The 17,671-nt window shown below is 46.5% G+C and overlaps 1 protein-coding gene across 2 annotated transcripts in view; it reads right to left on the bottom strand.

The window, feature by feature from the left end:
- The window catches only part of LOC138284179 (aminopeptidase Ey-like), a 219,394-nt gene that overhangs the window by 136,296 nt on the left and 65,427 nt on the right, over positions 1-17,671 (bottom strand). For both annotated transcript variants that reach the window (XM_069222676.1, XM_069222677.1), the window contains exon 7: positions 14,233-14,376. In XM_069222676.1, coding sequence (XP_069078777.1) covers positions 14,233-14,376 — 144 coding nt within the window. The remainder of the gene's footprint in view (positions 1-14,232; positions 14,377-17,671) is intronic.

Below are 17,671 nucleotides of genomic sequence, written 5' to 3'. Positions count from 1 at the left end.
TCACACACACTCCCATCCAGGTCACACACTTACATGCAGCACACACAGCATACGTCATGATTGTGCCCCTGACTAGTGGCCATTACCCCAGAATACACCACATAACCCACATGAAACACGGACCTGATACACTGTGTGAAGTACACCCATGAGAGACCATGCCCAGCCAATGCACTTACAAGTCCATGAGGCCATAGAGACTAGCCCTCACACCATCCCAGGGACTTTGAGGGGGCAGGATTGCAGAAACACACCTGTCCAAGTTACCGGCACTAGAATGCATACATACCACAGCACTAACATACATACATCTAAGCAGTATCACAACAGTGTTGGTACTCACCCACTTGTGGCTGCTGTGCTGCCTTCTAGCATCCATCCAAATCTGGATTGGCCACTGCCAGAATGTGGGCCATTAGGAGGGTCGGGGTCCGACAGGCACCCCTCCCTCGTTGGGAGGCCTTCTTATCTTGGCCTCTCCGGCCTGCTTAGCCCAGCGCCTGAGGTCCTCCCACCGCTTCCTGCAGTGGGTGCTCTGCCAGTTATAGACCCCAGGGTCCGCATACTCCTTGGCGATGGCTTGCCACAGGCCTTTCTTTTGATGGGCACTGACCTGCATGGGACACACAGAGCAAAAAAAACAGACGTCAGTATGTATGCACCGAATACAGATGATACGTCGTTCCCTATGGAACGGCCATTGTTGAAAGGCATGTTATCAACTCACATACAGTACATGCCAGACAGTCTATGGCTGGGCAGTTACAAATCGAACCCACATTCATACAGGCATCTGCCACAATCACACACATCTAAGGATGACAGATGCCAACTCACCTGCTCCTCTGGTCACCCATACAACTTGGCACACAGCAGTAGGACCCCGTCCACCAGCTTCTCTAGCTCCTCCGTGGTGAAGGTCGGGACCCGTTCCCCTGTAACACGTGCCATCTCAGGGACCAGAGTCAGGACACAGCAGCACATGCAGTGGAGTACTACCCTAGACGGGAATCAGGAGTCAAGTGTCAAGGGTCTGACGAAATGGCATAGCTACCACGGCAGTGTGCTCCATCACCACCGGCAGCAATCATGATTGGCCCAGGTTCCCCATTGACAACCATGTAATCCAATGATCGGGTGCACGGTGGTGAACACCACCTTCCACCATGACGACTAACGCCAGCGGAATGAAGTCACTTCCACTCTATCATACCTGGATGGCAGGAGGCTGCCATTTTGCTACCACCGCATCACCATAGCCTGGCCAGGGTCCTCACCCAGGGCCTCAAAATCTCCACCCTTTGTTGCTTGCTGACATGAGTCTAGGATCCTCACATGTACCCATTTTTGGAAGTGTGTCCACACTGGGATGCCATTATTACAGAGTTAACTCAGCACACATTTGCCTGACGGTGTACTTCATACTTTGCGTTTGTGTGGGTTACCTACGTGTCGCACTTACAAAGATACGATGACATCATGGGATGCAAGTGTAAGTTGATACTCAGATTGTGTTCTTTCCTCCCCCATAGGTACAGACCCATGAGGCAATGGAGGGCCCCATCTGTTTACAGACCCCTGGTTGATCTGGAAACTATGGAGGAACGTCACATCATTATCACCTACAGACTCAATAGAGCTACTATCCATGACCTCTGTGCCTTCATGGATCCAGTACTGAAACCGGCAAATCGAAATCAGCATGCCATCCCTACAACTGTGTAAGTGCTATCTGTACTCCATTTTTTGGCTATGGGCTCATTTCAGGTGACAGTGGGCATGGGTGCAGGGGTCTCACAGCCAATGTTCAGCCTCATCCTGTCAAAATTCCTGGGTGCATTTGTTCAACACTTGCAAACATATGTCCAGTTTCCCCAAAGGGCAGAACTTCCCACCATCAAATCAGGATTTTATGCCTTTGCTAATTTCCCCCATGAGATAGGTGCCATTATTGGAACCCACATAGCTCTCATACCCCCAAGAGTGAATGAACAGGTGTACAGGAATCAGAAGAACTATCAATCCATGAATGTACAATTGGTGTGTACTGCTGACCAGTACATATCACATGTCAATGCCAGGTTCCCAGGCTCAGTCCAGGATTCCTTTGTCCTGAGAAACAGCAGTGTACCACACATGATGGAACAACTACAAGGGGACAGAGGATGGCTGATAGGTGAGTGTGTGTATGACACTGGATCTGTACATAGCGGACAGCCAGGCTATATGCATGTAAAGTCAGTTTGTTTAGGTCCTGTTTCGCCCACTTTTGCAGGTGATTCTGGCTACCCCAACTTGCAATGGCTCCTGACACATGTGAGGAATCCCAGGACAGATATAGAGAGGGCGGGAGATTGAGCGCACTATAGGTCTCCTGAAGGCTAGATTTTGTTGCCTCCATCTCTCTGGGGAATCCCTGTGCTATGTCACAAGGTGTGTAAGATAGTGGTGGCCTGCTGCATGCTGCACAACTTGGCTATGAGGAAAGCTATCCCCCTTCTGGAAGAGGAGTGTGCTGCATAACCAGCCCAGCAACCTCAGAGAGGGGATGAGAGTGATGGTGAGGAAGAAGAAGGGGAAGATCTCAACTCCAGGACCCCACCTAACCGCCTATACTTCCAGTGACTCTAAGGTACTGTTCAATGATGCTGATCTATTCACTGCATAGTTTCAGTCTGACTCATGTAATTGGTAATGTGGCGTCTATAGTCAGTGACAATGTTCCTGATGACTGAAGTTGCATGTGCCAGGAAACCCAATATTATGTACAGTGTGACATACTTCAGTCACTACAGTCCGTTGGATCCCCTACTGCAATATAGATATGATTATAAAATTGACTGGCTAAAGCATGCCCACTCACAATTCATATCTCATATTGAGGAGGGACATACAATTTGAGTGCATAGGTGTATTTATTAAATGGAAAAATGTACATAATTCATGGAACAGTGAAAGGAAGGGGGCACATGGTGCACATACATACTCAGGTACATATGCTCAGCTGTTGGTAGTGCTGGGTTTTGGTCCATGTGGCCATTGGAAGATGCTGTGATGGCAGGGGCATTTCAACAAGGGAGCACAGTGGCACACAATGAGACAGTTCAGGGCAGAGTCACTTCCTAGCGCTGGTCTTGGTCTAGGCTGGAGTTTCAGTGGCATGTCTGGGTCTGAGGGAACATTTGTGTAGCTGGAGCTGGGCTGCAGGGGTAAGGGTGCCGGTTTCCTGTGTGTCCTCTGCCAGTGCCACCAGTCCAGTAGCTACTGCAGATGTAGAGGGCAAGGCAGTGTCCTGGCTAGTGGCTGTTGCTTGCAGGTGGGTGGAGGACTCAGGCTGGCTGTGGTGCTGGTGCTGCAGCAACCCTGCAATGGAGGCCATGGTGGCATTGAACTGTTTCCATTGCTCCATTGCATCCTGGAGGTGTGCAACATGCAGCCTCTGATTCTGCTCCAAGGTAACCAGAATCTGGCCCATCCTGTCCTGGGTATGGTGATATACTCCCAGGACCTCAAATATCACCTCCTGGGCTGCTGCATCCATCCTTTGGCCTCCCCCTGGGCCACTGATGCCCTCCCACAGATCCTAGCCCCCTACGCCTCTGTCCCCTGCACAGGTCTGGCAGTCCCACTTGCAGTTGACCCTTCATCATTCTGCCTGTTGGTGGGTGGAGACTCCGGCCTCTGTACATGTGGGCCACCAGTCCGTGGCCGGGAGACACTGGTGTGGGGTCATTTGGCCAGAGCTGATGATGGTGGCTGGGTGGTAGGGCTGTCAGTGGTATCCTGAGCGTGGCTGCTGGAGGATGACAGTCCAGGACTATGTGATGGGCCAGGGAGTTCCTCTTTTTCCAGACATCCCTCTTCACTCTCCTGAGTGGGGCCTCTGTCTTCAGGTGAGGCGCTGGCACTTCCTGGCATTTCCGTCCGGGTGACATGGCTGGTTGTGCCTGTGGGGGGCGGGAATGGACATGTGGGTGTCAGGTACTTTTTTGGCAATTGCTGCACTGCTCTGCCCTATCTGATGGTGATATTCCCCTATTGTGGCACACAAGGTCCCTTCGTGAGCATTTCTCTGCATTTTATGTGGGGCGTGAAGGTGCATTGTGGGTGCTGTAGTGCCACTGGAATCCATGCAGAGGTAGGTGACTGTGCACAGGGGGCTTAATGGGGGTCTGTTTGTGGGATAGTGGGCATTCAGGGGAGTTGGACGTGGGTGTTATGGACTGGGTAGGGGATGGGGTCTTGGTGGTAGTGAGAGGGGTGGGGTGATACATGCATTATAGGTGGGGTGACTGTATAGTTGACTTAACAGAGACCAGTCCTCCTGTGAGTCCAGTAAGGCCCTCCGGGTGCATGATAGCAAGGACTTTGTCATATCAGTCAGTGTATTAGGGGGGGTAGGTGAGGGACAGCCACCAGTCTTCTGTACGGCGATGTTGTGCCAGGATGCCATTGACTGAACCTTCCCGCGCAGGTCGTTCCATCTCTTCCAGATGTCATCCCTTGTGCATGGATGGTTTTCCACTGTATTGACCTTGTTGACTATTGTCTGCCATAGCTCCATCTTCCTGACCATGGGTGTCTGCTGCACCTGTGCCCCGAATAGTTGTGGCTCGACCCTGAGTATTTCATCCACCATGGTCTTTAGCTTGTGAAGCGGGGGTGCTTAGGGGGTGCCATGGTGTGTGTTGTGGGTGGTGTGCTGTGGGTGTATTGGTGAGGGTGCTGTTGTGTGGTTGTGAGTGTGGCTTGTAAAGGTGTTTGGGGTTTGTATGTGTTTTGGTGGTGTATTTGTGTGTGTGACTTGTGTGATGTAGTGTTCAGTGTATGCGTGTTGTGTTGTCAATCTCTGTCATGCTATTGGTGATGCAAAGGATTGTGAGGTATGTGTGTGAGTGTTTAATAGTGTTGTGGATGTGTGTCAGGTGTGTGGGTTTCTAAGTTGCCAATGTGTGCTTTTGTTGTTGGTGGGTCCCATTGCTGGCTGTGGCGGTCTGTACCGCCCATGGTCTTTCGGCATTTACTATCTGCCATGCTGATTTGTGCTTCATTATTTGGTGGGCGGAGGATTTGTCTGCATGGTAGTGGCAGGGTGGGGTGTACTGCCTTTCTGCCGTTGTACGCCCTGGCGATGGGTGTAGGTTGCAGGATTTTTGGAGCTTTGACTTTTTGGCATCATTATTTAGCGGTGTGCAGTCTACCGCCACTGGCGGTCTTCTGTTCACAGTCGCCACGGCAGTCAGCAGTGATTACCGCCAAGTTCATAATGAGGGCCAAAATGTATAGAGTACTCACACCTAAGCTAGAAACACCTTCTGTGCAAGGGTTTCCAGCTCACTGTGTGATTGTGCCCCTTCACTGTATAGGTGTGTGATGTTGCATAAAACCATGTGTCATATACCAGCACAGTGTCAGTCGGCAGGCCTGGAAAGTACAGCTTTTCCCATGTCTTGAAAAGTTCTGTAGTATTAGCCCCATGTTGGCAGAAAACAATTAACTTTTTCTGCAGCAAAGATCTCCCTTTATTATCATATTGCCTCATTAAAATCTACCCCTTATAAAAACGCCATATTAACATTTTTGTTTTCCAGCAAACATTTGATTTAATGCCTTGCACTTCTTCTAATGATCCATTGCAAAATCAGCCAAGATTTAAGGACTGATTTAGATCTTGGCGGCGGGGAATAACGTCCGCTATATTACGATCCCATAATATGCTATGGAGTTCGTAATATGGTGGATGGGATGGGACATTTGTGACGGGGTAATCCTGCTGCCAGAATACAAATCAGGCCCTTAGACTTCCATCTTTTAGCACAAAATGTTCAGTAGACTCACCATGGCAATTCAGTGCCAGTTTCCATTCTCAAATATTTCCTTACATTGCATTTACACATACGTCTCAACATACCCTCGATCTCAGAATCATCTTGCTCCTCCAAACTAGCAAAGTGCCTACAATAGACTACTGTAAATAATTGGATTATCAGTTAAGAAGGTGATAGTCCACTTTAAATAATAAACACAATTTGTTAGAGTGAACTACTAAAGTCACTAAATTACCCTGAGCTCAACCCTCTGTTAGCTGTGGCGCATAGCAGACAGGCTTAACTGAGAGGCAATGTGCAAAGTGTTTCTGCAGTGCCAAAACAAAAGAAACATTCCAAAGAAATTAATAAAATAGAGTTAATTTGAATAAATAAAATTACACCAAAATTACTAAAATCCAGAACTGAGAACCAAAGTTATTAATTTTTAAAGAAGTAAGCAACAATAGCACCAAAAAACATTAACCGCCAACTGCATTCGATCTTTGCAGTAAACTGAAACCTCAGCATGATTTGATGATGACCACAATTGAATGTGGGTCAGATACAGAAATCAGGCTCAACTCAGTCAGAGGTTTTGCCTTGAACTTAGCCCCAAAAAATGAAAGTCCACAATCTTCAGCTGGGCAAGGCAGCTCACTGTAGCTGAGGGCATAAGGGTTCCACAAGGTTGGACAGCTGTCAGATGCCATACTGGTGAAGATGCTGGTTTTTGGTGGGAAAGCTCTGGCTAAGAGAAATTCAAAATTTGTGGCCAAGGATGGTCCCTCGTTGGCCAGATACATTTGGCACATTTTCCTGGTCAAGATTTCTTTATTTGTACTTGTTTGGATCCCAGATTCTGTCAGTGGTGCAAGGCTGCAGGATGTAGCCAAAGAGGGCTCCAAACATCCAGATACCTTCCCCACAAGGTCAAGCTGAATTAGATTGGCTGCCGTGAAAAACCTCTAAGTGGGATAAGTCTGAATCTCTAGTCCAGTGACAATGCACCCCATTCAGATTGGCTCAGTAGATTAGTCCCAGTCCTCAAGACATCTATGGAGCCAAAAGGTCCTACATTTTCAAGGTCGGTAGGAGAAGTCCATCCAACCGCATGTTATATTTAGCTGAGAATGACCCATATATTACACTGTTCTGTCCTGGATACATGAGAGAGCTCTTCTCAAGTTATAAACAGCACGTTTAGTCCTCTTCTGACCTTCTTCAAGTCCAGTAGTGTTCGAAGGAAGGTGATGGAGATTCCACATTTATGTCTGGCACCAGCCTGTGGGTGGGGTGACTTCTGGCTCCTCCCTAACAAATGGGGCAAGTTCCAAAGGGTTCCTGATCATGCTTTTGTAGCATTTCAGGTACCATTCTGCAAACAATCCCACAGTGCACTTTCCTTCCTAAATCCAAGATGTTAAACCCTTTTTTCTCTTGTACAGAGCCTGTGTACCTACCCTAGAGGTGGCCAGGGAAATGAGCCACCCTTTCTGTGTAGTCACTTCAAACCAGCTCTGGGGAGAGCTCACCTCCAACTGGGATTGCAGTTTACATGACTGGAGGAACAAAGAAGGAGCCTCTCCAGTTGTCAATCAATATCTGCCTGTGACAGGGAAGGCACATTTAAAGTTAACTAGGCTCCTGGGTACTGCCCACATGGTCCTCCTGGAACAGAAACACTCCCCACACCCAAGCCTTTGCCTCTGCTCTGGGAGCGGTTTCACACCTCATGCACTAATTAGTTCACCTTATTCATTCACCTCATTCAGAGGTCATTCAGCACTCAGGGCTGTTGCTGGAAACCAATGCAAATTAGCTTCCATATGCTTTAGACAAGGAGAAAGGTAACTTTTAGTACCTTTTTCTTAAAAAATATAAAAAACAGAGTAATCAAAAATCCAACGTTATCAGTGAATTGGGCATCGTAATTGGAAGTAGCATTATTAACCTTTTGGGTGCCTTGGACGAGGTGACCTCGTCCAAGGCACCGGTTCCCGTATCTCGTCCTATACCCGGGAACTGGGGGGAGCGCTAGCGCTCCCCCTGTGCTCAAAGGCAGGGATGTATTTCCTTCCCTTTGAAGTCTCTCTGAGCGTTTCAAAAGCCGGATTGCTTGCAATCCGGCTTTTGAAACGCCCACTAGACACCAGGGATTTTTTTTTTTTTTTTTAAATTGCCATAAGGGAGCGACCCCTTCGGCAAGGGTCGCTCCCAATGGGGGGCATTTTTTTGGAAGGCCATTTCTGCCCCCCCTGGGGGCGGATCGGCCTATTATTAGGCCAATCTGCCCCCAGGCGGGGTAGAAACCTCCAGGCACCAGGGATCATTTTTTTTTATTTTTATTTATTTATGTATTTTTTCTTTTTAGGTGGGGAGAGACCCCTTAGGCAAGGGTCGCTCCCCTAGGGGGCAAATTATATTTAGGACATTTCTGCCCCCCTTGGGGGCAGATTGGCCTATTTTGATGAGGCCAATCTGCCCCCAAGGGGGAGAGAAACCACTAGACACCAGGGAGGTTTTTATTTTTTTTACGTGAATTTCACGCAAGGGGAGCGACCCCTTGGACAAGGGATTGGAGTTTACATGACTGGAGGAACAAAGAAGGAGCCTCTCCAGTTGTCAATCAATATCTGCCTGTGACAGGGAAGGCACATTTAAAGTTAACTAGGCTCCTGGGTACTGCCCACATGGTCCTCCTGGAACAGAAACACTCCCCACACCCAAGCCTTTGCCTCAGCTCTGGGAGCGGTTTCACACCTCATGCACTAATTAGTTCACCTTATTCATTCACCTCATTCAGAGTTCATTCAGCACTCAGGGCTGTTGCTGGAAACTAATGCAAATTAGCTTCCATATGCTTTAGACAAGGAGAAAGGTAACTTTCTAAAAGTACCTTTTTCTTAAAAAATATAAAAAACAGAGTAATCCAAAATCCAACGTTATCAGTGAATTGGGCATCGTAATTGGAAGTAGCATTATTAACCTTTCGGGTGACTTGGACGAGGTGACCTCGTCCAAGGCACCGGTTCCCGTATCTCGTCCTATACCCGGGAACTGGGGGGAGCGCTAGCGCTCCCCCCCTGTGCTCAAAGGCAGGGATGTATTTCCTTCCCTTTGAAGTCTCTCTGAGCGTTTCAAAAGCCGGATTGCTTGCAATCCGGTTTTTGAAACGCCCACTAGACACCAAGGATTATTTTTTTTTTTTTTAAATTGCCATAAGGGAGCGACCCCTTTGGGCAAGGGTCAGTCCCAATGGGGGGCATTTTTTTGAAGGCCTTTTCTGCCCCCCCTGGGGGCGGATCAGCCTATTATTAGACCGATCTGCCCCCAGGGGGGGCAGAAACCTCTAGGCGCCAGGGCAAATTTTTTTTGTGTGTTTTTTTTTGGTTTGTTTGTTTTTTTAGAGATGGGGAGCGACCCATTAGGCAAGGGTCGCTCCCCTGGATCGGCCGATTTTAGTTCAATGGGGGCAGAAACCACTAGGCACCGGGGATTTTTCTTTTTTGGCGCCAATGTCACGCAGGGGGAGCGACCCCGTAGGCAAGGGTCGCTCCCGGGGGGGGGGGGGCCGTACAGGGGGTCAAATTTATTTTAGGCCATTTCTGCCCCCCCTGGGGCCGGCTGAGCTAGAGGCCAAAATCCACAGGTAGGCACTTTGCAAAAAAACACCTCTGTTTTCTGTGAAAAAATGTGATGTGTCCACGCTGTGTTTTGGGACATTTCCTTTCGTGTGGGCTAGGCCTACCCACACAAGTGAGGTATCATTGTTATTGGGAGATATGGGGGAATGCTGGGTGGAAGAAAATTTGTGGCTCCTCTCAGATTCCAGAACTTTCTGTCACCGAAATGAGAGGAAAAAGTGTTTTTTTGTCCACATTTTGATGTTTGCAAAGGATTCTGGGTAACAGAACGTGGTCAGAGCCTCACAAGTCACCCCATCTTGGATTCCCCTGTGTTTCTAGTTTTAAAAAATGAGCTGGTTTGCTAGGTTTCCCCAGGTGCCGGCTGAGCTAGAGGCCAAAATCCACAGGTAGGCACTGTTTTCTATGAAAAAATGTGTGATGTGTCCACGTTGTGTTTTGGGCCATTTCCTTTCGTGGGCGCTAGGCCTACCCACACAAGTGAGGTACTATTTTTATCGGGAGACTTGGGGGAACGCTGGGTGGAAGGAAATTTGTGGCTCCCCTCAGATTCCAGAACTTTCTGTCACCGAAATGAGAGGAAAAAGTGTTTTTTTAGCCAAATTTTGATGTTTGCAAAGGATTCTGGGCAACAGAACCTGGTCAGATCCCGACAAGTCACCCCATCTTGCATTCCCCTTGCTCTCTAGTTTTCAAAAATGCACAGGTTTGGTAGGTTTCCCTAGGTACCGGCTGAGCTAGAGGCCAAAATCTACAGGTAGGCACTTTGCAAAAAACACCTCTGTTTTCTTTTAAAAAAAATGTGATGTGTCCACGTTGTGTTTTGGGGCATTTCCTGTCACGGGCGCTAGGCCTACCCACACAAGTGAGGTATCATTGTTATTGGGAGACTTGGGGGAATGCTGGGTGGAAGGAAATTTGTGGCTCCTCTCAGATTCCAGCACTTTCTGTTACCGAAATGTGAGGAAAACGTGTTTTTTAGCCAAATTTTGAGGTTTACAAAGGATTCTGGGTAACAGAACCTGGTCAGAGCCCCACAAGTCACCCCATCTTGGATTCCCCTAGGTCTCTAGTTTTCAAAAATGCACAGGTTTGGTAGGTTTCCCTAGGTGCCGGCTGAGCTAGAGGCCAAAATCTACAGGTAGGCACTTTGCAAAAAACACCTCTGTTTTCTTTCAAAAAATGTGATGTGTCCACGTTGTGTTTTGGGGCATTTCTTGTCACGGGCACTAGGCCTACCCACACAAGTGAGGTATCATTTTTATTGGGAGACTCGGGGGAACATAGAATAGAAAAACAAGTGTTATTGCCCCTTGTCTTTCCCTACATTTTTTCCTTCCAAATATAAGAGAGTGTGTAAAAAAGACGTCTATTTGAGAAATGCCCTGTAATTCACATGCTAGCATGGTCACCCCGGAATTCAGAGATGTGCAAATAATCACTGCTCCTCAACACCTTATCTTGTGCTCATTTTGGAAATACAAAGGTTTTCTTGATAGCTATTTTTCACTCTTTATATTTCAGCAAATGAATTGCTGTATACCCGGTATAGAATGAAAACGCACTGTAGGGTGCAGCTCATTTATTGGCTCTGGGTACCTAGGGTTCTTGATGAGCCTACAAGCCCTATATATCTCCGCAACCAGAAGAGTCCAGCAGACGTAACGGTATACTGCATTAAAAAATCTGACATTGCAGGAAAAAGTTACAGAGTAAAATGTAGAGAAAAATTGCAGTTTTTTTCACCTCAATTTCAATATTTTTCTTTTTTAGTTGTTATTTTCTGTAGGAAACCCTTGTAGGATCTACACAAATGACCCCTTGCTGAATTCAGAATTCTGTCTACTTTTCAGAAATGTTTAGGGTTCTGGGATCCAGCATTGGTTTCACTCCCATTTCTGTCACTGAATGGAAGGAGGCTGAAAGCAGAAAAAATTGTAAAAATGGGGTATGTCCCAGTAAAATGCCAAATGTGTGTTAAAAAATTTCTGATTCAAGTCTGCCTGTTCCCGAAAGCTGAGAAGCTGGTGATTTTAGCACCGCAAACCCTTTGTTGATGCCATTTTCAGGGAAAAATAACACAAGCCTTCTTCTGCAGCCACTTTTCACATTGTTTTGAAAAAAACGACATTTTCACTGTATTTTGGCTCATTTTTGGGCCTGCTTCAGGGGAACCCACAAAGTCTGGGTATCTCTAGAATCCCTAGGATGTTGGAAAAAAAGAACGCAAATTTGGCTTGTCTAGCTTATGTGGACAAAAAATTATGAGGGCCGAAGCGCGAACTGTCCCAAATAGCCAAAAAAAGGCCTGGCACAGGAGGGGGAAAAGGCCTGGCAGCGAAGGGGTTAAATGTAATAGTCATTTCAGTGATTCACTGCGGAATAGCCTTGCTACAGTGAAAATAGCCTTTAGGTGCTGGTCACTGTAACTGTTTAGCATTAATTTTCTACATGTCCTACTTCTACATTCCATGCACTTATTGGCATTTACGCGTCCTTAGGGGTAGGAATGGGTAGTAAACTCTGCTCCGTCAGTGGAGTTTGTGAAGTTTTGCCACTTGGTGCTCTGCTTGGGGAACAGAGTTTGGCAAAATCTTTGCCAGCTACTCTGAGGCAGAATTTACCAACCACCTACGCAACCCTTTTGTGAAAAAAGAGAGCATCTAAAGCTTGCATTCCTTGTTCAAACTGACTGGAAACTTCACACTTGATCGAAGAACCCCTGACCTTCTTTAACAACCTCCTAGTAGTAAAAACTTCAAGCCACAAATTCCTTATCTCACTGCAAGGAACTGCAGTGCTGTGACTGCTGATTTGAGGTCACTGAAAACAAAGTGTGAAAAAACAAGTGAAAACATGTACTGTTCCAAAATGCTTCAAGGACAACCCCTTGTAGGCCATGAATATGCAAAATGAGACTCTTTTTACAGGTGTTTATTAAATTCGTCAGGACACCATATGGACAGAAATTAGTGTCAAATACAACACCTTTCATTGCCCAAAGGGTGAAATTAAATGAGCTGTTCGTTAGCAGGTCAGCTGCTAGTACTAACTAGAGGTTGGTGGAACTCCACAGAATCTCGCTGAGTTTTTATGTAACTCTGTGTAGTTACGTGAATTAAACCTCCACAAGTTAAGCCCACCCGTACTTAGGGGTGAATTTGGTAATATTTACAAGGACGTTTTAGACCTGTCAAAAGGGTTTATTTTGACAGGTCAAAATGGATGTTAAAAGCTGCTTCAGTCATGATAACATAGTAAGCTTGAAGCCACATATGCAGTTCCACTGCAGTGGATGGTATTAAACTTACAGGCCTTGGGTAAATGTGGCACCTTAACCTAGGGACTTATAGCAAAGTTAACCATGCAAATTAAGGTTATGCCAATTCAACCATGCTTGAACGAGGAGCAGAGACACAGAGTTCTAAAGCCAGCAAAAACAGTCAAGGCAAAATTCCTGGAGGTACCCCATGCAAAGGATGTAATTCCCCTAACTAACTACTTTGAGGTTATGCACCCTGAAAACATTCCTCACTCTTCAAAAACGTTTGTCATCTCTCTTTATTTCAATGAGATCACCCACCAACACCATTTAACTTCCTCCTCTGTTAAAACTGAAACACCTGAGAAACATGTTTGCATCTACTAGGACTATCTTATGATGTTTCTCTTTTTTTAGGCTGTTAATTACATGTAAAGGGCTGTGCTATTCACTGAATGTATGAACAAAGTCTCTACTTAAGCATACTCAAGTGGGTGCACTGAGAAAACAAAAGGGCTGGATCCCCATTTAAAACAAAGTGCTGTCTAAAAAACATTTGTTATCTGAAAGAAAACATACAGCACAACACAGAAAAATGAAGCAGATGTTAATACACAGGTGCGCTTCAACCATTGAAAGGAATCTCAGTGGTTTCCACCAGGGTGGGTGCAGTCACAATTTTCATCAAGGTCTAAAGGGGTGGAGTCCAGTGTACCAGAAGTAGTTACTGACAGCCCAACCCTGCTTCACTGTTGTTGTTTGTATCAAAGTACAAATTAAAAGAGGTGCCATCTGCAGGGGGGCCTCTGCACTGCCGATGCACTTGGCATGGGCAGTGCAGGGCCCCCTTGGCCAGCCCCTTCTCAGTGTTCACTGTCTGCTTTGCAGACAGTGAACATGGCGATGGGTGCTTGTGCACCCTACCCACTACATCATTGCCGCTAGCTCTATTATGAGCCTGAGACAATTCTGTAGGCTATTTCCCACTGGGCCAGTGGGAAACTCATAATGGATCTGGCGGGGAGGCTGCCACACTGGCGGCAACCTACCGATCGGGACTTCGGCGGAAGGGCTTTTCCATCCGCCAAAGTCATTATAAGCCTCTAAGTGTGCACAAACTCTTGGGTAGCACACATTTATCAAATTCCTGAGGGACCACTTCTTATGTGTATGCTTTGACCTCTGGCATGCTCATTGGTCATTGGCAAAAAGGTGTCCTCCATTTTACACTGCATGCCTCCACCCAAACAAGGAAGCAATCACTTGCCAAAGCTATCCTTCTGTATTACAAATTGATATTGGACCACACAAGTGGGTGCAATGTAATTGCCCCATGTGCTCCCATTGACATTTTATGAATGCAGGTCTTTTTTGCCCTCATTGTCCTACATCATATGCTCAAAGTCCATACAGCATTCCAACTTATAATACTTCACACCAAAAGTAATCTTAAATCCCAGCAATTGTGTCCCCATTGTCATTGACTTGGGTGATTAAATATGCCAATATTCTTTACCTTACTGTAGGAGATTGTATCAAAGACTTCGCTGATCTCAGCAGGAGTGTTGATTTCTTCCTCCTTCGTCGTGAGGGGATGGGAGGAAGCCAGAGCATCAACCGCCATTACTTTGTGGACATCATTCAGCACAATCAGATCTTTCTGCAAAGAAATTGCCATTTTAAAGTGTCATTCAACGAATAACAATATAATCTTTGAATTTTTCATAATTCATATTTTATTTCGGTCTATGTCAAATATCTAGTTATCTGAAATTAAAAGCAAAGATGGGGATAATAATCGTAGGAGCTCCATGCTGAGCATAGATACCCGCAAATAGAAGCAGAGGGGCCTTCACATGCATGTGACTCTCCATGAGCCTCTTTATGAGAACTGCTTTTGCAGCCGTACAGCCTTGGTGATGCTAGTGGTTGCAGGAGCAAAAGTACAGAGGTGGTGGGATGGTACATTTGCAGTGCACCTTCTCCGCCTGGCCCTCTTGAAAGTCACTAAAATGCAAGCTGGAACATCTGGGTGCTAGATGTGATGCCTTAAATAAACAAATTCATGTGTTCATCAACAATGTAAAATGTAAATGGTAAAAAACATAGACCATTGTGAAATGCTGTGGGCTACCTAGAGGGCTCATCCAAAACATCTTCACAGGATTTCTTTAGCTAGGAAACTTTGAGGTACTCATTCTTCTTTGGAAATGAGAACATCCTAAAATCCATAAAAGCTCCAATGGCACTTATAAACTGTCACTGTAAAATGCATAATCTGAAAATCGAAGGAGAAATCCAAGATCACGAGCGTGGGAAAAGAAGGAAACCTTGAAATGTTATGTTAGATTGCAAGTGTTTGGAAGAAGTCACAATGAATCCCTATCATGCGGTGATTATAGCAGCTAATATCCATTGAGAAGTGTTTGATAGAGTTCACAATGTATACTTTTCTTGAATTGATTACAGTAGTAAACCTTTAGTTGGAGGGACTTCTCCAAAAAGCAAAGAGTAAGGGTATTCCAGTCATGTCAGAGATAGTAAATCTCAGAACAAGTAAATAAAAATCTTCCAAGTCAAAATAGAAGAAGTTGTCCTTTATTTTTCAGAATTCTGGGGCCTTGAAAGAGCAGCTGTTCACTTAAGTCCTGTTTTAGAGTTTGTGACATAGTACTTCTCCTCCAAAGCCTCGGTCCATCCTCCTGATTTATTGGCAGGCAGGTGGGCCTTAAGTATGTCAGCAGCAAAGCCTGCTTTGGCTTTGTTGCTGACATGATTCTCCAATGGCCCGAGAGACACAGCCTTTACAATGCTGTATTTAAAATAGAATGTCATTACAATAAAACCTTTACCACACGAGGTCTTTACTACACAAAGCCTTCACCATGCATGCTTTTACCATGAATATGCCTTCACAATGAAAGGTAAGTATATTTAACCTTTTCCATGCTGAGGGTGGCCAAAACCACCCTCAGTTGTGGTGCGCGTGTGCTGAGGACAGCCCCGGCCATCTTCTGCACATGAGCACAAATTCTATTTTTCATGCTCTGATTTTCTTTCTCCAAAACAGCCTCCTGAGGCTGTTTTGGGTTTCCTTTGAAATGATGATCAGTGCACATGGCTCGTTGACGTAATTTAGATGAAAATTAAAGTGATATGAGCCGATCATCTCATTTCACTTTCCCTGCCTCTGTGCTCAGGGGGCTATCTCAGCCCCCTGAGCACCAAGGCAGGCAGGAGAGAAGTACCATTGGAAAGAGGAGAAGCTCCCTTTCCAATGGCATCCTTTGCATGTGGATCCCTGCTTTGGGATCATCCAAGGAAGGTAGCAGGGATTCACTCCACTTGACACTAGGGAGGGGGAGCGGCCTCTTGGGCAAGGGCTTTTGCTCTCCCAATATTTATTTGGAATTTTCAATCTTTCTGCCCTCTTTGGATGGAGAAAGTTCACTTTGATGCCATGGATTTTTTTCTTTTGCTAGTGTAGGGGTAGGACAGACCATGATGGCCATACCAATGCCCCCACCTCAAAAATAAATGAGTACAGTCATTCTGCCCCCTCTTGGGTGGGGGCAGAAAGCCCACTAGCAGACCAGGGATGTATTCTTTGTTTATTAGTGTAGGGGTGAGGGCTGGCCATGATGGTCTTGTCAATGCCCCCACCCAAAAACAAAGTGGGCACACAACTTCTGCCCCCTCTTGGGGGGCAGATGTGGGCAATAACCCAACCGCCAGGGATTTTTTATTTAATTTGGTTTAGAGGTGGGAGTGGGCCATGATGACTCTATCAATGCCCCCAACCCCCCATAAAAATTAGTGCAGTCTTTCGGCCCCCCAGGTGGGCAGATGGGCACAATAGCCCCCGGTCTGCCTCCCAGGGGGGGCAGAAAGCCCACTAGGATGCCAGGGATTTTTTTGTTTAGTAAGGGGGTGGGCCATGATGGCCCTATCAATGTCCCCACCCCAGAACAAAGAGCACAGCCTTTCTGTCCCCCAGGGAAGCTGATGGGGCAATAGCAGAAAGCCCACTAGGACACCCAGGTTTTTTATTTTATTTAATTAGAGTAGAGGTGGGATAGGCCATGATGGCCCTGTCAATGCCAACCCCCCCCCCCTCAAAACAATGGGCACAGGCTTTCTGCCCCCCAGGTGGGCAGATGGGCACAATAGCCCCCGGTCTGCCTCCCATGGGGCAGAAAGGCCACTAGGATGCCAGGGATTTTTTTGTTTAGTAAGGAGGTGGTCCATAATGTCCCTATCAATGCCCCCACCCCAGAATAAAGAGTACAGCTTTTTTGTCCCCCAGGGGAGCTGATGGTGCAATAGCAGAAAGCCCACTAGGACACCCAGGATTTTTTTAATTTAATTAGAGTAGAGGTTGGACAGGCCATGATTGCCCTGTCAATGCCACCACCCCAAAAAAATGGGCACAGGCTTTCCGCCCCCATTAGGGGTCAGATGGGTGCAATAGTCCCTGATCTGCCCCCTGGCGGTACAGAAAGCCTACTAGGCACCATGGACCATTGGGGGTGGGGGCTGCCTAGAATGGACATGGCGATGCCCCCAACCCCCAAAATGGGCACAGTCTTTCTGCCCACCCTGCTGACTAAAGCATATCATCCCAGTGCAAGGAAAAGGAGATTTGACAATTTTGGGTGTTGATTTCACATATGCCCCAGCAGAGCTTAGCTAACTCCCAATATCAGCCCATCTGAAATGGTGAGCAGTTGCACTTTTTGGACTTTGTTAGCCTGCTATCTTAAAAAATCTACCAGACCCGGTCACTTCTGAAAAGTAGGTGGGGCAGCATTTGTTATTGGCACAGTTGGGGCAATGCTGGGTGGTAGGAATTCTGTGGATTCCTGCAGTTTCCAGAAGTTTTCATCACAGAAATGTAAGGAATATAGGTAATTTTCATGAAAAATGTGAGGTTTGCAGGGCATGGTGGGTAAGAA

Source organism: Pleurodeles waltl, chromosome 3_1, assembly GCF_031143425.1.
Source record: "Pleurodeles waltl isolate 20211129_DDA chromosome 3_1, aPleWal1.hap1.20221129, whole genome shotgun sequence".
In the NCBI taxonomy this organism is placed as follows: domain Eukaryota; kingdom Metazoa; phylum Chordata; class Amphibia; order Caudata; family Salamandridae; genus Pleurodeles; species Pleurodeles waltl.
This window is presented reverse-complemented; position numbering and strand designations above follow the sequence as displayed.